At 64.4% G+C, this 18,525-nt stretch overlaps 2 protein-coding genes across 2 annotated transcripts in view; one reads left to right on the top strand and one right to left on the bottom strand.

Moving 5' to 3' along the window:
- PHACTR3 (phosphatase and actin regulator 3) overlaps positions 1–18,110 on the bottom strand; it is an 80,464-nt gene extending 62,354 nt beyond the window's left edge. Inside the window, exon 1 of the mRNA XM_056108127.1 lies at positions 17,866–18,110. Within this exon, the coding sequence (XP_055964102.1) occupies positions 17,866–17,983 (118 nt within the window). The 5' untranslated portion in view covers positions 17,984–18,110. The remainder of the gene's footprint in view (positions 1–17,865) is intronic.
- PRELID3B (PRELI domain containing 3B) overlaps positions 1–18,525 on the top strand; it is a 320,500-nt gene that overhangs the window by 11,440 nt on the left and 290,535 nt on the right. The window lies entirely within an intron of this gene.

Here is an 18,525-nt window from a genome sequence, read left to right as displayed (position 1 = left end):
TTCCTTCCTTCTTTTCTCCTTCCATTCCTTCCTTCCCTCCCTCCCTTCCTTCCTTCCTTCCTTCCTTCCTTCCTTCCTTCCTTCCTTCCTTCCCCAAAAAGACCAGGGCCAGGGGGCAGTGCAGAGTGGGAGTCGCCCCATTCTGAGGCCGTAGCACCTCCGGGTTGACCCCTGCAGCCCTGCCCACTTCATTCCCAGCCCTCGTCTGTCCAGGCACACACTCTGTGCCGGCCCTGCTAACAGCCCTGCACGTGGCCGGCCAGCAGTCCAGGTGACAGCACCTAAGATGCCCCCAGCCAGCTGGGCGGGACCCCAGGCCACAGCATGAGACATGAGACGCCCCCACCCCCGCTGGGCTGGGTCCTGCCTGTGCCCTCCCCCACAGCAGCCACATGGTGGGCTGGCCGCTGTCCCCAAGAATGCTGGGCTGGGCAGGAGCCTGTCGGCAGGTCTGGGTGCCCGCGGCCTCTGGGGGCTGCCCTCCTTGCGTCTCTGCCTGCCTGGGAAGGTCCAGACAGGCTGTTGTCCGTTTGCTTGTCTTCCTGGGAAGGACCCGGGAAGGAGCAAGTCGAGGCACAGAGACGTCACACTGGGTCCAGCCAGCATCTCTCCAGGGTCTAAGGGGGCAAACAGCCGGACAGCCCAGCGCCCGCCTGGCACAGAAGGGCAGAACTCAGACTGCAGCCCATGGGGGACCCATCCACCCCACAGGCCCACCGCAGGCCTGGCGGACCCCGTCCACTGCACAGGCTGACCATAGGCCATGGCAGACCCCGTCCACCCCACAGGCCAGATGCAGAATGGCGGACCACTGCACCCCACAGACGCACTGTACACCGTGACTGACCCCGTCCACCCCACAGGCCCACTGGAGGCCACGGTGGACCCCGCCCCACCCACAGGCCGACAATAACCACAGCATGACAAGGTGCACCCCAGGGACACAACATCAGAAAAACGTGAGCAGCACAGAGAAGTGTGCAGGAGAACCCCGACGGGTGGGGGGAAGTGGGGGGTATCCCCAGCAGCGTCCCACAGTGTCCCCAGAGTGCCACTCGATAGTGTCCCCCAGAGTGTCCCCACTAGTGTACCCCCAGTCTTTCCAGCAGTGTCCCCAACACCGTCCCCTGCGTATTCCAACACTGCCCACACCACTGTCCCTGCACTGTCCCCTCAGTCCCCAGAAGGAAACCTACCCCTGTCCCCAGCACTGTGCCCCGAGTCCCAGCAGTGCCCGTGTCCCCTGCAGGCTGTGGCTCAGCGTTGGTGCTCACAGGTGAGTCTCCAGGCCCCCGGGTCACACCGCCAGCCGGGGCTCCCTCTGTCCCTCTCTCCCTGCCGCCGCCTCTCGGGGTGGCCGTTGCCTGGACGGCCGTGGAGAGCTCCAGCCAGTCAGCACGGCCGGGCCGCCCGCCTCCCCCAGAGCCGCCCCTCCTGGAGGGCCGTGCAGAGCTGCAGCTGGCCTGGGGGAGCACAGACACCGCAGCCATTTGCACGGAGCTGGGTGCCCGCAGGGGGCTCAGGGGCCCTGCACCTCCACCCTGCCCTCCACGCACGGGCTGCTGAGAGAAAGGCCGCGATGCCCGTCCCCTCCACCTGCCTCAGACTCCGTTTCCTCATCTGCAAAATGGGTGCAGAGGAGTCAGGACCGAGCTGAACACGGAGGCCTGCCAGGGCCCAGGGGCCAGTAACGCTGCCGCCCACCCCTGCCACCAAGACCAGGCAGACCTGACCCTGCCCGGGCACGGGAACCAGCAGGACAGTCTCAGGGACACAGAACTCGGCGTGATCTTGGGTACGAGGATTGGGCTGAGCAGCCTGAGGTGACGCGCCGGACAGTGCCGCCGTGGCAGGGCTGGTGCCCGCGGGTAGGGCTCCGTCCCAGCGCCTCTGCCAACAGGCACCAACCCTCCCGACACCTGCCTACGCAAGCACGTGAGGAAGAGCCACACGGGGCTCCGCCCAGTCCACCTCCCGCCAGGAGCTTCTCGGTGGCATCTGCCTCTCTGGCCCCGGGCAGGCGCGGACACGGCCACCCTGGCAAGGGTGCTGGACGTGCTGGCCCTGAGGAGGCTCTGGGCGCGCTCGGGGGGAGGGTTCTGGCTGTGAGGGGCAGCTGGGCGTGGCCCCCGGTGGGCAGCAGACATGGGCTGTTCGCAGAGCCCGGGAGACGTTCAAAGGGCCGGGGCCGCACTCTGTATGACGGAACCCCAAGTCTGACCCGGGCACCACACGCCCCCGAGTGCCCAGACACCCACCCAGTGGGGTCCCTGCTGCCGTCCAGTTTCTGTGCCAGGAGCAGCCCTGAGGGGAGCCGCGGACTCAGCCCTGCCCACTGCCCTGGGCCCACCCTGGCTGGCTGCACTGCTCCAGGTCCAAAGGGGGAAACTGAGTTACAGGCAAGCTGGGAGGGTCCCAGACTCCACACTGGACAGCCCGGCCCCTGCACCATGGCACCCTGAGGCTAGTAAATGCCTGGGGTGTGGGCCTGGGGGCTCCCCAAGGCCGGAAGGAGACCCACTGTCCACACCAGACAGGTGGTGGTGAGGGCGGCAGCTGTGGGGTCACGGGGACACCTGCGATTCCAGCCTTGCAAGTTGTTCTGCGAAGCCTGGGATTCCCCAGACCCCCTCTCTGGCCCTGAGTGACGGACTGCGTGACCGTTTGCCCCGTTGAGGAGCTGGGTGATGGGGGGGGTCAGTTGTGAGGATGAGGGCTCGTCAGCGAGACTCAGTGGGGCAGGCATCAGCCCAGGGCGCCCAGCCTCGAGACCCCCAGGGAGCACCAGCCTCGAGACCCCCAGGGAGCACCAGCCTCAAGACTCCCAGGGAACACCAGCCTCCAGACCCCCAAGGCACCCATCCTCCAGACTCCCAGGGAGCACCAACCTTGAGACCCAGGGAGCACCAGCTTCCAGACCCCCAAGGCACCCAGCCTCCAGACCCCCAGGGAGCACCAGCCTCCAGACCCCCAGGGAGCACCAGCCTCCAGACCCCCAGGGAGCACAAACCTCGAGACCCCCAGGGAGCACCAACTTCCAGACCCCCAGGGAGCACCAGCCTCCAGACCAGCCCAGGGAGCACCAACCTCAAGACTCCCAGGGAGCACCAGCCTCCAGACCCCCAGGGAGCACCAGCCTCAAGACTCCCAGGGAGCGCCAGCCTCCAGACCCCCAAGGCACCCAGCCTCCAGACCCCCAGGGAGCACCAACCTTGAGACCCAGGGAGCACCAGCCTCCAGACCCCCAAGGCACCCAGCCTCCAGACCCCCAGGGAGCACCAGCCTTGAGACCCAGGGAGCACCAGCCTCCAGACCCCCAAGGCACCCAGCCTCGAGACCCCCAGGGAGCACCAGCCTCCAGACCCCCAAGGCACCCAGCCTCGAGACCCCCAGGGAGCACCAGCCTCCAGACCCCCAGGGAGCACCAGCCTCCAGACCCCCAGGGAGCACAAACCTCGAGACCCCCAGGGCAGGGAGCACCAGCTTCCAGACCCCCAGGGAGCACCAGCCTCCAGACCAGCCCAGGGAGCACCAACCTCAAGCTCAATTCTGCAAGGGGCGAGGCGTGTCCCTGAAGGGCAGGAGGACACTGGGGACACTGGGTACCCACCGACGGAGCCCGTGGCTGCCCCACTAGACGAAGAAAGGCTGAAGCGGCAACTCGTCACCACAACGGACTTTGGTCGACTTATCTCTGATCACTCGATGCGCCATTCCTTTCCGTTTAATCGGACCAAGAAATGAATTTGTCACACACCTGCTGGGGGCAGGCTGGGGGGTGGGAGGGAACCCGCGGATTTCGGGGGAGGGAAGGGGACATCAGTGGTGGGTTGGGATATTTGTCCTGTCTGCCTGAAGCAACTCCATCATGAACAACTTCACAAACCCTCGTGTCTCAATAAACATTTCTGAAAAATACAAATCCAAAAATGATCGAGGAGGGTGTCAGCGGTTCCTGAGAACACCCCCTCTAAGGACGAGCATGCAGGGACCCCGGGCCATAGCACGGCAGGTAGGGGGCTTGCCTAGCACACGGCTGGCCCAGGGTCAATCCCCAGCACCACAATGGCCCCCTGAGCCCCGCCAGGAGTGACCCCTGGGCATGGAGCCAGGAGTAAGCCCTGAGCACTAGCAGGCGTGAGTCAAAAAGAAGAGGAAATGGAAGGGGAAGGAGGATGGGTAGGAAAAGGGGGAGGGTGTCTGTCTCTTCTGCCTTTTTCCACCCCCTGGTGGCATGGTGGCCGCCACCTCAGAGCTTATTGGACAGCCAGAAATGAGCCGGCAGTGACGGGGCAACTGCAGCCTCATGGGATGGGGTGGTGGAACCAGCACATTCTTCCCGCCCCGCCGAGACCACAAGTTGCCCCCTATGAGCGGCTCTCCGGCACGGCCATGACCCCAGAGGCACACAAACCAATCTCGGAACTATGTGGCTTTGGGCAGAAATCCCTCCAGACTTAACTAGTAAAATATCAGAAATCCAAAATTGCGAGGTTGCTATCGCAGGCGCGCGACATCATAGGGTCTTCATAACCAGCAATAGAAAACAAATTATTTCGTGGTGCCTTTTCAGCACATCTGATTGTTGGGGTAAAATTCAAAAAAATAATGGTGCATCTTTTTTCAGAGGATGGTTCCTGCCCCTGTGCCTGGCTGTCCTCACCGGGACCCCTTGGAGGGGGGAGGGTTGAGTTTCTCTCCCCCCTCCACCCCAAGCAGAGCCCCAGCAGCTGAGGACCTCCGGAGCCAGCCACGGCCATGCTGGGACAACTCTCCACATGTCCGGACGGGCCTCATGCATGAAAGAACTGGCAGAGGAACCCAGGCATGCGGGTCCGGGGCTGAGGTCTCCAAGCCTACTCGGATTGGGACTGGGCCTTCTCCACCCAGACACCCCATCTTCCAGTAGGTAGGCGTCACACCCACCAGCTGCCGCCAGCGCCAGGTTGGTCCCATCAACGGCCAAGACGCAGAGACTATAAAACCCAGCTCCCGGAAGTGCGCGGCTGCATTTGCGGCCGCGTGACATCTTATTATCTTATTTTTCCTTTGTAGAACCTGGCAGGCTACCAAAAGTCTCCTGCCCGCATGGCAGAGTCTGGCAAACTTCCCATGTCGTACTCAATATGCCAAGTACCAGTAACAAGATGGGCCTCATTCTCCTAATCCTGAAAGAGCACTGAAATGGCTCTTTTAAAATCTCAGGGCTAGGAAGAAGGAGACGTTACTGGTGCCTGCTTGAGGCAATCAACGAACAACAGGATGCTTGTGATCTTGTGATCTTTTTCCAAAATAATGAATGTAACCAAAGTAGAGAGAGAGAGAGTTAAGTGGAAATCATCTGCCTCACAGGCAGGGGAGGGGTGGGATGGGGGGCATATTGGGGTTCTTGGTGGTCGAAAATACGCACTGGTGAAGGGGTAGGTGTTGGATCATTTTGTGACCGAGACTTAGACCTGAAAGTTCTGCAACTGTTCTCACAGTGATTCAATAAATAAATTTAAAAAAAAAAAACAGTCCAACTCTCCCAGGAGCTGCTGCGAGGACCGAGGACATGCCCTGTGTGACATGCTCTGTAGTCGCTCCAGGTACCCCGGGGTCCTGGACTCTATGGGAGGGACCCTGCGTACCAGGCAAGAAGCAGGCCTGAGCACGCACGCGAGGGACCCAAGCCCCAGATGCAAAGACGCGTGGCTGAGAAACCCCACGCTCATCAAGAGCCTGAGCCCGCTGCCCCTTGCCACTGTGGGGTCTCACAGGCCCCTCGAGGCAGAGGCGGCTGCTCCTCCGGGCCCCCACCTGCCCCGTGTCTCTCTCCCAGGACCCATCACCTGGGCCGACCGCGAAGATGGAGGGAGCGGGGTCACCTCTGGGCCCTCCCAGAGTTGGGAAGAGGAAAGGACCAACAGGGCGGAGGCCCCCCCCCCCCCCGCCTCGCGCCTCCCAGACCCCTCAGCCCTCCGCTCCCCACAGCCGCCCGGGCCAGCCAGCTCGAGCCTGCAAGGTAGCCGCAAGAATGTGCTGGAAATCTGTGCAGATTTCCACAAAGGGCCCTGAGCGGCCAGAACGGCGGGAGTGCAGAACGGGTATCCCGGTGCCCAGGGCAGAACCGAGCCCAGAGCTCCACTCCCACGCGGGCGGCAGCTCATCGACAGCTGAGGAGACGAGAGCCCAAAGCGAAGGAGGAAAATCCCCTCTGCGAGCAAACGGGAATCAGCCCCTCGGAGCCCGCAAACTTCACTCCAGCGGGCGGAAGCGTTGGTTGCCGGAACGAAACCACAAACACTTTGCAGAACGCTCCAGGACGCCAGCGCCGAGGATTGAACTCCAGTGGGGATTGGACTCCCGTGGCAAGGGAAATAAATGCACAAATAAACAGACAGCAAAGTAAAAGGCTTCTGCTACACCCAGGAAGCCGCTTTCCAGCAAACGAAAAGATGTTGACAGACAGGAGAGGAGGCTCGCACCCAGCTCCTCGACAGGGCCAGTGCCCGAGACGCAAAAGTGACTCCCCAAACTCAACACGAAAACCGAGAGCCCCTCGGACCCTGGCGAGAGGAACTGAACAGGAGAAGATCTGCAGGTGACTGAGAGGCGTGTGGCAAAGTGCTCATGACACCAAACGCCAAGGAAGCGTGGATGGACGTGTCACACCGGAGAACGGCCGCCGTGAGGAGAGCCGAGGTGGTACACGGGGCTCGGGGAGGACCCGGCGAGGGCACGGCTGTCCCGGTCCTGGGCAACACGGGGCTTGGATGTGCCCGGACGTGGCTCGGTACAAGTTAAGGTCTGACCCGCAAAGGCCGGTGCCCACCACGGCCACTGCAGACGGCTCACGAGACCCCGGCTGGAACCCCCCGGGCCCGCCAATGGGACAGGGCCGGGAGCCGTCCACTGTGGGGCAAGAGGAAACTCTGGTGACCACGGGGCTGAGACACTGGGTGACGGGAGCCGGGAGGAGGGGAGCGAACGCGGGTGATCTCACCCGGGTCGGGGGGGACGCAGGCGGTCAGGCACTCTGGGCTCCGCAGCAGAACCCGGAGAGAGGGGGGTGGTGATGGGGGGAGGGACAGCCCCAAGAAGAGAAACCGCCCCCTGACACGGGCCACGATGCAGCCCCGCAGCAGAGACCCCAGAGCCATGGTCCTGCCAGGGCCCCGCTGGGCACAGATGGGGAGGGCAGGGCACTCGGCCATGCTGTCCGCGGGGAGCCCCGTGTCCACCTGGTGCTCCTCCCTGGGCGATGACGGGGACAACTCCTGAGCGCCACTCGCAGGGCACTTGGGGACATCACAGGTTGGGAGTCACGCCTTCGGATGTTCTACTCACACAGAATCGCGTCCAGAAAGGCACCTTGTCCCCCCTCCTTATCCCACAGAGCCCAGGGCGGCTGGACGTCCCCCTCTGCGGGCTGCAGCCTGAGTGTGGGGCTAGAGGGGGCAGCTCCTGTCTGCAGAGGCCAGAGGAGACAGTCAGGAAGGCAGTGCCCGGCCCTTGGGCCTCTGCTCCACGTGTAGCTGACCCTGTAACAGGGCGGATCTAACCTGCCCGGCCCAGACCCAGCCCTGCACCCGCTGTGCCTTTGGACCAGACACCCCGGGGGTCCCTTCCAGCAGTGAGCTCCTGGGGAGGGACAGCACGAGCCGAGAAGAGGTGCCCAGCTGCCAGCACCGATGAAGGATGCTGACTCATAGTGGGGTGGGGGTGGGGGGCGCCTTTACCGGAGGGGGGTATGGACAGGTCCTTCCCAGGCGGTGGGAACTCAGGAAACACCTCGGGCTGTGAGGCGGCCCAGCCTCCACAGCACCTGGCCGAGGAGAGGGAGGAGGGGGAGGAGGAGGAGGGGGGGGGGGAGGAGGAGGAGGGGGAGGGGGGAGGTCGAGCTGGCTGCGGAGGGGAGTGATCCAGCAGCCAAGTCCCCCCTGAAAGTGCTGCAGTGATGCTGAAGGCAGAAGTGAAGGAAGAACGGGGGCGGGAGAGGCAGCCGGACAGACAGCCCAGCCGCACACACGCACACACGGGGTTGGGGGCACCCCAGGGCCTCCGCTGAGGCGGCCTCCGCCGCCGGCACCCCTTCCCAGCTCTCCCTGGGGCCTCTCAGCCTCTCCTCAGCACCGGCACAGGGAACCCGGGCGGCCAATCAGAAGCCGCGGTCCCCACTCGCTGGCCGGTGATTGGCCGGCCCGAGACCCGACTCCCTGCGGCTGCAGGTGCCTCCCCACTGCACCCCCCCATCAGCCCCCAGTGATGCGCTTTCCCGGGAAGCTCCTTCCTGCAGAAGTTGCTGAACCCCACGGAGGTTCTAAGTCTGGAGCTGTGAGAACCATCTCGCGAGAGGCGGCCAGAGCAGGGCCTGAGGGGGCGTGGGGGCTCTTGCCACGGCCACCCCAGCCTCCCCGGAGCCCAGGCCCACTGCCCGTCGGCCCTGAACCCCCAGCCCTGCCTGGTTCTGTTGTGGGGGGGGGACCAAGACTGGGCTGCAGCCTAGGGGTGTGTTGGGACAGGCTGGTCTCGGTCACTCTGGCCAAGACGAGGGGGTCAGACGACAGGAAGGAGACCCGAGGCGGAGCGTGGAGATGAGTGGCCCCAAGGTCTCTGCAAGCCGGTCAGCTCTGGGGCGACTCCCTCAGGATGAGGGCGAGTAGAGACGCCCTGGGGTTGGGGGTGGGGAGGGTGCTGTGTGCCCCTGGCCGGGGTCTCGGAGGGGACAGTACCGAGAAGTGGGCAGGCGACCTCACCCAGCGCCAGTGTCTCTGCTGGTGTGTGCGCTGGGGGGCACCAGCCACACAAGGATCTGGGCGCCCGGCCGTGGCTCTGGGAGGTCTTGGGGTCCCTGAGAGGCTGGTGGGGGGCTGGTTTCACTGAGGGAAGTTGGGACCCTCCAAACTATCCCCACAGAGCCCCCCAGGAACCTAAAATGGTTTTAATATCAAAAGTTCGGGAAATATTTTGCTCTGGGTGCCGACAGCAAGGAGGGTCCTTTGCCCACCAGCTCATCATGGGGCCTCGTCTGCCATCAGTGGTCCAGAGCGCAGCCTGGGTGGAACCTTCCAGAACACACCCCGCGGCAGCACCGAAGGAAGAGGGCCGGAAGCGCCCGCCCCCTGGCCCCCGCGCTCCTGCCAACGGCAGCTTCCGTGCTCTGAATGGCGGCCTTGTCCCCGCAGGCACAAGGCTCCTTTGCCCAGAGCCAGGAGGGGGCCCGGCCCGAGCCCCAGCTGAGGGCGACTCCGCCTGACTGGGCCCTTTCTTGGCTGCGCAGGGCCGGGTGCCGACTCTCCGGGCCGCCCCACTGAGTGTGTGTGTGTGTGGGGGGGGGGGGGGTCCTGTGAATCCTGGGAGGAGGCAGGGGCCCGGCCAGGCTCCCAGGGGTGGGGCAGCCCGGAGTCACCGAGTCTCCAGCAAGACCCCTGGGTGGAATGTGGGGGAGGGAGGGGAGGGGCAGGGACTGAGGGATGCACAGGCGACAGGCCGGTCACCCAGGCCAGGAGGAACGGGGCTCACTGACAGGCGACTGACAGGAAATAAGGATGGCAGCGCATGGGTGAAAGGAAGAAAGGAGGGAGGAAGGAGGGAGAGACGGAATGAAGGAGGGAAGGAGGGAAGGAAAGGAGGGAGGAAGGAAGGGAGGGAGGGAGGGAGGAAAGAAAGAAAGAAGGAAGGAGGGAGGAGGGAGGGAAGGAAGGAGGGAGGAAGGAGAGAGAGACGGAATGAAGGAGGGAAGGAGGGAAGGAAGGAAAGAAGGAAGGAAGGAAGGAAGGGAGGGAGGGAGGAAAGAAGGAAGGAGGGAGGAAGGAGGGAGAGATGGAATGAAGGAGGGAAGGAGGGAAGGAAGGAAGGAAGGGAGTGAGGGAGGGAGGGAGGGAGGGAGGAAAGAAAGAAGGAAGGAGGGAGGAGGGAGGGAAGGAAGGAGGGAGGAAGGAGAGAGAGACGGAATGAAGGAGGGAAGGAGGGAAGGAAGGAAGGAAGGAAGGAAGGAAGGAAGGAAGGAAGGAAGGGAGGGAGGGAGGAAAGAAGGAAGGAGGGAGGAAGGAGGGAGAGACGGAATGAAGGAGGTAAGGAGGGAAGGAAGGAAGGAAGGAAGGAAGGAAGGAAGGAAGGAAGGAAAGGAGGAAGGGAGGGAGGGAGGAAGGAAAGAAGGAAGGAAGGAAGGAGAAGGAAGGAGAAAGGAAGGAAGGAAGGAGAAAGGAAGGAAGGAAGGAAGGAAGGAAGGAAGGAAGGAAAAGGAAAGGAAAGAAGGGAGGAAGGAAGGAAGGAAGGAAGGAAGGAGAAGGAAGGAGAAAGGAAGGAAGGAAGGAAGGAAGGAAGGAAAGGAGGAAGGGAGGGAGGGAGGAAGGAAAGAAGGAAGGAAGGAAGGAGAAGGAAGGAGAAAGGAAGGAAGGAAGGAGAAAGGAAGGAAGGAAGGAAGGAAGGAAGGAAGGAAGGAAAAGGAAAGGAAAGAAGGGAGGAAGGAAGGAAGGAAGGAAGGAAGGAAGGAGAAGGAAGGAGAAAGGAAGGAAGGAAGGAGAAAGGAAGGAAGGAAGGAAGGAAGGAAGGAAGGAAGGAAGGAAAAGGAAAGGAAAGAAGGGAGGAAGGAAGGAAGGAAGGAAGGAAGGAGAAAGGAAGGAAGGAAGGAAGGAAGGAAGGAGAAAGGAAGGAAGGAAGGAAGGAAGGAGAAAGGAAGGAAGGAAGGAAGGAAGGAGAAAGGAAGGAAGGAAGGAAGGAAGGAAGGAAGGAAAAGGAAAGGAAAGAAGGGAGGAAGGAAAGAAGGGAGGAGGGAGGAGGGAGGAGCATCCCCACCACCACCTGGCTCGCAGTAGGTGCTCGTGGCTCCCTAGACAGTGGGCAGACACCGTGCTCCCGCGGGCAGTTCCCGGCCCAGCACAGGCTCCTAGACCCCGCCCGAAGCTCCTTCCTGGCCGAGGCCTGAGCCCACGGCACGTCCTTGGCATGGGGGTGGGGAGGGGTTTCGTTCCTTCAACCACGCTTCCCTCGGCTCCGGGGCTGCGCGGTGCCCACACACGGACGGCCCCGGTGCCTGGCGGCCACTCCCCGCGGGGCACCCAGGGAGGCCTCTGGCGGGACCCACACCCACGGTGCAGCCTGGGGAACCCCCCCCACACCCTCACCACCTGGGCGGGAGTTCAAGCCGGACCCCCTTGTGTATGCATTTCTGTTCTGCTTTGTTTGGGGCCACAGCCGGCAGTGCTGAGGGCTGGCTCCCGGCCACGCTCAGGGGACCACGGGGGTTGGGGTCTGAACGTGGGTCTCTGCGGGGCGCGCCCTCCCTCTGTCCTGTCACTCAGGCACTGTCTTCAGACACTGCAACGATTGAGTAAGAGTGGCTGAAGGGGGGCCCGGGGCCGCCCCCACTGCAGAGAGATGCAGCGGGCTGGGGGGTGGGGGGTGACTGCACAGTGATAATCAGCCAGAGGGGCCACACAGCTGCCCGAGAGCCACAGGCAGGCCGGAGCATGTGGGCCCAACCCCCTGCGGACGCCGGAACTTGCACAGCCGTCCACGGCGGGGACTCACACAACCGCCCAGAGCCGAGACTCGCATGGTTGTCCAGGGCCGGGGACTCCTCACAGCTGCCCAGGGCCTCATGGCCGAGCCACGCTGAGCTGCTGGAGGGAGCTGAGACCCCTCCACACCCTCCCCCCAACTTAGGCACGGTGCTGGGGACCCCCCTGCTCTGGGGAGCCCCACCCACAGCGGGACACCAGGACACCAGCCCCCAAGGAGGGACGAGTGAGGCCCAGGACCCCCGGGCAAGTTCTGAGCACGAGCTCCACCAGGGGCCGCCCTGTCCACGCCCACAGGCACCGCGGCTGGGTGGGCACAGGGGGCCTCCCGCCCTCTGCGCCCTCAGTGGCCGTCCCTGTGGCTGCTGCCCAAGCCCAACGCCAGCCCTTCACACCAGCCCCCGGAAATGACAGAGCCCACGCCCGCACTGCGCCCACCCCAGGGACCACCCACAGCACAGGACCTGCCACCGAGCTTCTCCCCAGCGCCCAGGCTGCTGCCTGGGGGTGTGGAGGGTCCCATGTGCAGCACGGGGGCCCCAGGGACGGAGTGTTCCAGCCGTGGGCAGGAGGGCCCCTTTGGGCTGTCCAGATGCAGGATGGACACCTTCTGCAGAGGCTGGCGAGGGCGGGGGCTGAGGGCCGGGAGTGGACAGAGCCCAGAGCGGGTGGGATCGCAGGCAAAACCTGTCACAGGTCAGTGCCCACGGCTGGTCCTCGGCCTCCCCGTCCCTCCAAAGGGCTCGCCAGGGTCTGAGCCAGGAGGGGCCTTGGTGGGCAGCTGGCTGGGGAGACGGACTGCACCGTCGTCACCAACTGTCACCTCGGAGCCACCGGCCCTGTCCACCTTCTTCCCTGGAGAAGCACTGTCGTGAGAGGGTGTCAGTGTGCGAGTGTGCGAGTGTGAGTCTGTGTATGTGTACGTGTACGTGTGTGTATGTGTGTTTATGTGCGTATATGTGAGTGTATTTGTGAGTGTATTTGTATATGTGTGTCAGTGTGTATGTATGTGTGTCAATGAGTATGTGTGTGTGTATATGTGTGAATGTCTGTATGAGTGTATTTGTGTGTGCATGTAGTTTGTGTGTATGTGTGCGAGCGTGAGTGTGCCCATGTGAATGTATTTGTGTGTGAGTGTGTACGTGGGTGGTTTGTGTATGAATGTCTGAGGTTTGTATGTGGGAGTGTGTGAGCGCGTGCAAGTGTGTATGTGTATATATGAGAGTGTGTAAGAATGTGAATGTGTGTGTGAGCATGTGTGTATGTATGATGTTCATGTGAGTGTATGTGTGTGTGGTACCGGCGGACGGCGGTCACTGTGGGGTCAGCGTGTCTCGGGCAGGGGCACAGGTGTGCACCTCGCCAGGGTGGCCAGCTCCTAGCCAGAAGGCTTGCCAGTGTGAGTCACATCACCCCTCAGAAGCTGGACCTCCCCCTCTCCCCTTTAAGATAGGCTGGCCCGGGGTGGGAGAGGCGGGGCGGGGGGGGGGGGGCACTGGCTGCAGGCAGCTGACCAGCACTGCCCAGGGTCCCTCCCCCCACCACCCCCACCCCCCACCTCCCCGGTGTGATTCCTGGGTCAGAGCCAGGAACCAGTCCTGAGCCCTGGGTGTAGCCCCAACAGAACATCAACAATGAACCCTGCAGACTGACGGCTGCTCCGGGCCCCCTCCCGTGTGTCTGAGCGGGGGGACGGCGCCCCAGGGACCAGGCAGAGCAGTCCAGAGTGGACTAGGTGCCCGCCACAGGGACTGGGTGCCCTCGCAAACCCAACAACCTTCTGCCGCAAATCCTCAAGTCCCCGCTGGTCAGATGCAAATGCCCTTTTGGGAGTCCGGCGCTTGGGGCCACACCTGGTGGGCTCAGGGGTGACTCCGGGCAGTGCTCAGGGGGTCATGTGTGCTGGTAAAACCGGGCTCAGCGGCAGGAAGGGCAAATGCCTCAACCCTGGACTGTCTCTCCCTCCGGCCCCTCGTCTTCAAACTTCTCCCATTTCCATCCACGCGGTGGCAGTTCCCGTCACCCATAGGTGACAGTGCGCCCGGGGACGGCGATATCCCCATATCCCTCGCAGCCCTGCGCAGCTGCACCCACGGCCCTTGCCTGCCTGTAGGGAGTGGCCACTCTGGAATGTTCTCCCAGGTGCATGATGGTCACAGCCATGCCACACCCCCGCGGTGCTGGGCTCAGAGCTCCCCGCATCTACACTGCTCTGGAGGGGGTGGGGGGTGGCCGGGGGGACGCCCTGTGAGCCGTGTCAGGGCAGCTCCTGCCCCAGCACCACGCGGCTTCCTGGGCACCTCTGGGTGCGGCTCTGGACCCCCGGGAAACCGCCGGGATGGGCCGAGTGAAACAAGCACCCACTCAGCTGAAACCCCCTGAGCTCGGCGTGGAAGACCCCCCCCCCCACCCGAATCACAACACATGAGAGAGGACCAGAGCTGACTGTTGTCCCAGCTCCAGCCTGAGTGCAGGCCACGTCATGGGGGCCTGGGGCTTGGAGCCCAGTTCGCTGTGGCCAGCATCTCTGTCATGAGGGGTAGGGGAGGACGAACACCTCCTGCCTGGCCTGCACGGGCCGTGCCTCCGTGACCTGGACATGTGGCTTCCGGCTGTTTTCTTTCCAGGCATCCGGCTTTTATTTTTAATAACCCCGAGGAAGCTGACAAGGTAATTACTGCAGAGTTCTGGGGCTAATTAAGTGGCAGAGACGCCCCACAGGGGCAGAGGGGGATCCCAGAACCCAGGGCTCCAGGGAGGAGAGGGCTCGAGGAATGGTCTAGAGAGAAGCAGGCGGCCCGGGCGGGAAGTGTCCCTGCGAGGCCCACCTGGGCAGGGCAGGGCGGGAAGTGCCCGCTGAGAGGTCCACCTGGCAGGGCCGGACAGCACGGAGCACTGACCCAGGGACGGCCTCTCAGGTAAGGTCTGTCCACCGCAAGGGACGGCCGTGTGGGCATCCCGAGTGGGTGCACAGTGCCCGGGTGGAGAAGGACCCGCCCACGGCCCACTGCTGCTCCGTGCGGAAGGGCCCCTCCCTCCTGGGCAGAGCCTCAGCGCGGTCCCCTGTGGCTCTGGTCCTCTGGGCGCCTGTTTGTGGGTCCCCACCCAGCAGCAAGCGGGCCTCCAGGAAGTGGGCTGGGAAGGACGGAGCCGAGTGAGCAGCAGCCGGAAAGTGTGGCCAGACCGTCAGACAGACAGACAGACAGACAGGGTAGGGGCACGAGCCGGCCTAGGAGGGCACAAGTGAGCAGATGCTGCCTCAGGCCAGAGCACAGGGTGGCAGGAAGTGAGGGTTGCGCATCGGGGAGCACTGACGGGGCCTGCTGAGGGAGGAGGAGGAGAAGGAGGAAGAGGAGGAGAAGGAGAAAGAGGAGGAGGAGAAAGAAGAGAAGGAAGAGGAAGAGGAGGAAGAGGAGGGGGAGAAAGAGGAGGAGAAGGAAGGAGAGGAGGAGGAAGAGGAGGAGGAAGAGGAAGAAGAGGAGGTGGAGGAGAAGGAAGAGAAAAAGGAGGAAGAGGAGGAGGAGGAGGAGGAAAAGGAAAAGGAGGAGGAAGAAGAGGAAGAAGGAAAAGGAGGAAGAAGAGGAAGGGGAGGAGGAGGAGGAAGAGGAGGAGGAGGAGGGGTGTTGGGCCAGCACGCAGCCCTTGCTGGAGCGCAGAGGGGCCGGGCGCTAGCAAGGGTGTGTGGTGCAGGCCGGGGTGGGGTTCGAGCTCCCTGTGCAGATGTACATCTCGTCCGGCTGATCAGTGTGACCCACGGCGGATACGGGTGCGACATGTGTGCGCACCAATATCAATCCAGCACAGCTCTCCCAGGGTAAGCCCTGCGGCCAGGCGTGCCAGCCCTGGCCACTGCGGGGACAGAGGGAAGGGGCCACGCTAACCAGAATAAAGGCAGGTCGCCCAGACTTGCTGCAGGCTGGGCACCCCTGGTCCAGCGCGGGGCTGGGGTCTGGCTTTAGCCTCGGAGGGAACACAAGTTGCCTGGACACACCTGCGTCCCTCAGTGCTTGTCTGAGTGGTGACCGAGCTCTGAGAGGCTGGCCCTGCACCCTGCATGCCTCGGACCACAGGGCGCTCCGATCCCCAGCCTGGGTGGGCCGCGGGACCCCCTGCCCGCACACCTACCACCTGCCTGCTTGAACCCCATCTCCTGCGACCTTGGACGACAGCCTGGAGGGAACGGCCCGAGGGGCCCAAGTGACCACAGGGAGAGAGAAAGAACTAGCGTCACACGTCATGTGACCAGCGAGGGGGGTGAGGTGCCTCTGGGGGCGGAAACAGGCTCTCGACGGAGGTGGGACGCATGTGCTTGACGTGGTCCAGGCTGGCGACAGCTGAAACAGTTTCTGCGCCCAGAGGGGGCCGACAGAGCAGCGGGGCACGCGGGGACCAGGGGACAAGCGTGGGGCAAGGAGGGACCTTTCAGGGGCGCCGTGGCCTGGGTGGGCACCCGTGACCTCGCACACACACAGCCCACCGAGTCCGAAGCCACAGGCCAACCTCGAGCCCCGTGTCAGGGGGGATTCCCGTCTTCCCAGACGTGCCCCTCTCCTCTCCGAGCTCTCGGGACGCCTCCTCGCCTTCCCTTTCCCCCAGCTCCTGGGACCCTGGGACCAGGACTACCTACCACCACAGGAGGAACTTCACTTTGAACCGGTTCCCTCTGGACACGGTCCTGGGAGCTCCCTCCCCGCCCCTCCACCCAGAGTTGGTTCTTGAACCAGAGAGGAGCTGGGGGTCGTTCCTGGGGGAGTCTGCTCCCCGGGGGCGGGGTGGAGGGGATCCAAACCCTCCCCCCACCTGGGAGGTGAGCCCCCCCTCCCCGCTCCTGCGACCCCTCCCGTCCTCCTCCGGGCAGGCCCCCTTCACCGGCAGCCAAAAGGCCAAACCCTGCAGAATTTCCAGTTTGCTTCCTTCCAGTGCCAGAGACAAAGGAACTGGCACCAGCTGCCTCGGTGCTCCGGGGGCGACCGACCCACTCAACTGCCATCACTGGCACCGGCAGGGACGCACCTCCCCAGCGCGGAGAAGGCGACCCATCCCGGGACTTCCTCCCGGGTTCCTAATCAAAGGATTAATTAAAGCCCCCAGGGCTGCTCCGCTTGAAACTCGGAGGACATGAAGGAGCCCTCCCTGCTCCTGGAAAACCCGTTTCTTCCTCCCTCGGGCCCCTCTGCCACCCGCCTCAAGAGGCACCAAGTTGCATCGGGGCTGGGGGCTCCGCCAAGAAAGGGCCCGTCACTGAACGGCACGCTGGGCCCCAGGGCTCCAGAACTGCCCACCACGAGCCACGCTGCGCCTTTTGAGACCGCGACTCCGGGGTCCCCACAAAGTGAAGGCACCCTAATCTGCACACATCTGCCTTCACCCCAGGCCCCCAGCCTTGGGGGCTCTCCAGCGCGACAGGCTTGAAGCTGAGGGAGGCCCTGAGGGGGCTGGGGACCAGCACTGAGGGACCGCAGGTGTGTCAGGCCACTTGCGGTCCCTCCGAGGCTAAAGCCAGACCCCAGCCCCGCGCTGGACCCCCCAGCACCAGATCTCATTCTGGTTCCTTTCTTTCCCTTTTTCCCTTTTTGTTTCAAACCTCACGTTTCAGAAGCTCCGACTTCTCCCTGTGAAGTGAAAATTGCCTTCTGGTGGAGAAAGGTTTTAATGATCACTTTGCTTCTGCGTCTCCATGGCGACAGGGCGCACACAGCCCAGCCCCCTCCCGCCGGATGGGGCCTTTCTTCGTCTCTGGAAAGTAATCCATCACGCCTTTGTGGTCCGATGGGTCACCTCAACAGCTGACGCCGCCGCCCGGGCTGGGGGACGCCCAGGTCCACCCAGTGCCCCGCAGCGGGCTCAGCCCGGCGCGCGCCCGCCCGCCCTTGGCTCCCGGCGGGCCCGCTGCCCGCACACCTGTCCGGCGGCGGCGTGCCCAGGTGCGCCCAGCCCGGCCCCGCGCGGCGGGAGCAGCGCCAGGCTGGGCGCGGGGGCCGGCCGGCAGCGAGCACGGAGCCCCGAGCCCGCCCTGGGCGCGGGCCGCGGGTCCGGCTGTCGCCGCGCGGGTCCGCCCCCGGGCAGGGGAGCCCGGCCTCGCCGGGGGCCGAGGGGCAGCCGCGGCCAGGGGCCCGTCCCGCGCGCCCCTCGCCGCGCGGCCGCCCGCCCATCGATCCCTCCCGGACAAAGGGCTTCCCGGGGCGCCCCGGCCGGCCCGGGGGTGCGGGCGCGGCGGCCGCGCGCCGGGGACCCCCCGGCTGCCCGGCCAGGAGGGCGCAGGGAGCGCGGGGCGCGCGCCCAGAGCCGCGCGGGCACCGCCGCCCCCGCCGCCCGCCCGCCCGCCGCCCGCCGCCCGCGCCCCCGCCCCCGCGCCCGTTACCTGGGTGCGCCCCGGCGTCCGCGGAGGAGGTGGCCGGGGAGTCGGCGAGGACGCTGGGGTCACTCTGCGAGCGGCCCCGAGGCACGAGGCAGCCGCTCCCGTCCTCCGACGCGGCCATGGGCCCGGGCGGCGCGGGGCCGGCTGGACGGGGCCTGGGGCACGGGAGCGCCCGCGGCGCCAAGGTCACGGCCGGGGGCGCGGCGGGGGCGTCCCTGGCCCGAGGAGGGTCCCGGAGGGCCGGGCGGGAGCGGCGGGGGCCGCCGGGCGGGCGTCAGGGCCGGCAGACAATGGCCCGCAGGGCCGCATCCAGCCGCATCCCGGCGCGCGCCGCCTCGCTTTGTTATTTATCCGCGTTCATCCCCATTCTTCGGTCCATATTCCAGGAAAAGGAAAAGTTGAACCAGGAAATAAAAACTTTTTCTCGCCAGTGTTTATTGCGTGCTCGGGGCCGGGGGTGATGTCCAGGAAATTCTGGGGGCGCTCCCTCCCCCCACCCCACCCCCCACCCCCCCGGAAAAAAAGGGGAAAAAGGAAGAATCTCCGCTCTGGCAATGGCTTTAATCTAAAAGCTGTTCTTGGAGCATCTGTTGGAAAACATTAGGATTCTCCCATCATGCCGCGCGGGAGGTGCATGACGTCACGAGAGGGGAGTGAGCCGGA

Source organism: Sorex fumeus, unplaced genomic scaffold (assembly GCF_029834395.1).
Source record: "Sorex fumeus unplaced genomic scaffold, SorFum_2.1 ptg000193l, whole genome shotgun sequence".
Lineage (NCBI taxonomy): Eukaryota > Metazoa > Chordata > Mammalia > Eulipotyphla > Soricidae > Sorex > Sorex fumeus.
The sequence above is the reverse complement of the archived record's forward strand: the minus strand, read 5'-3'. Positions and strand labels throughout refer to the sequence as shown.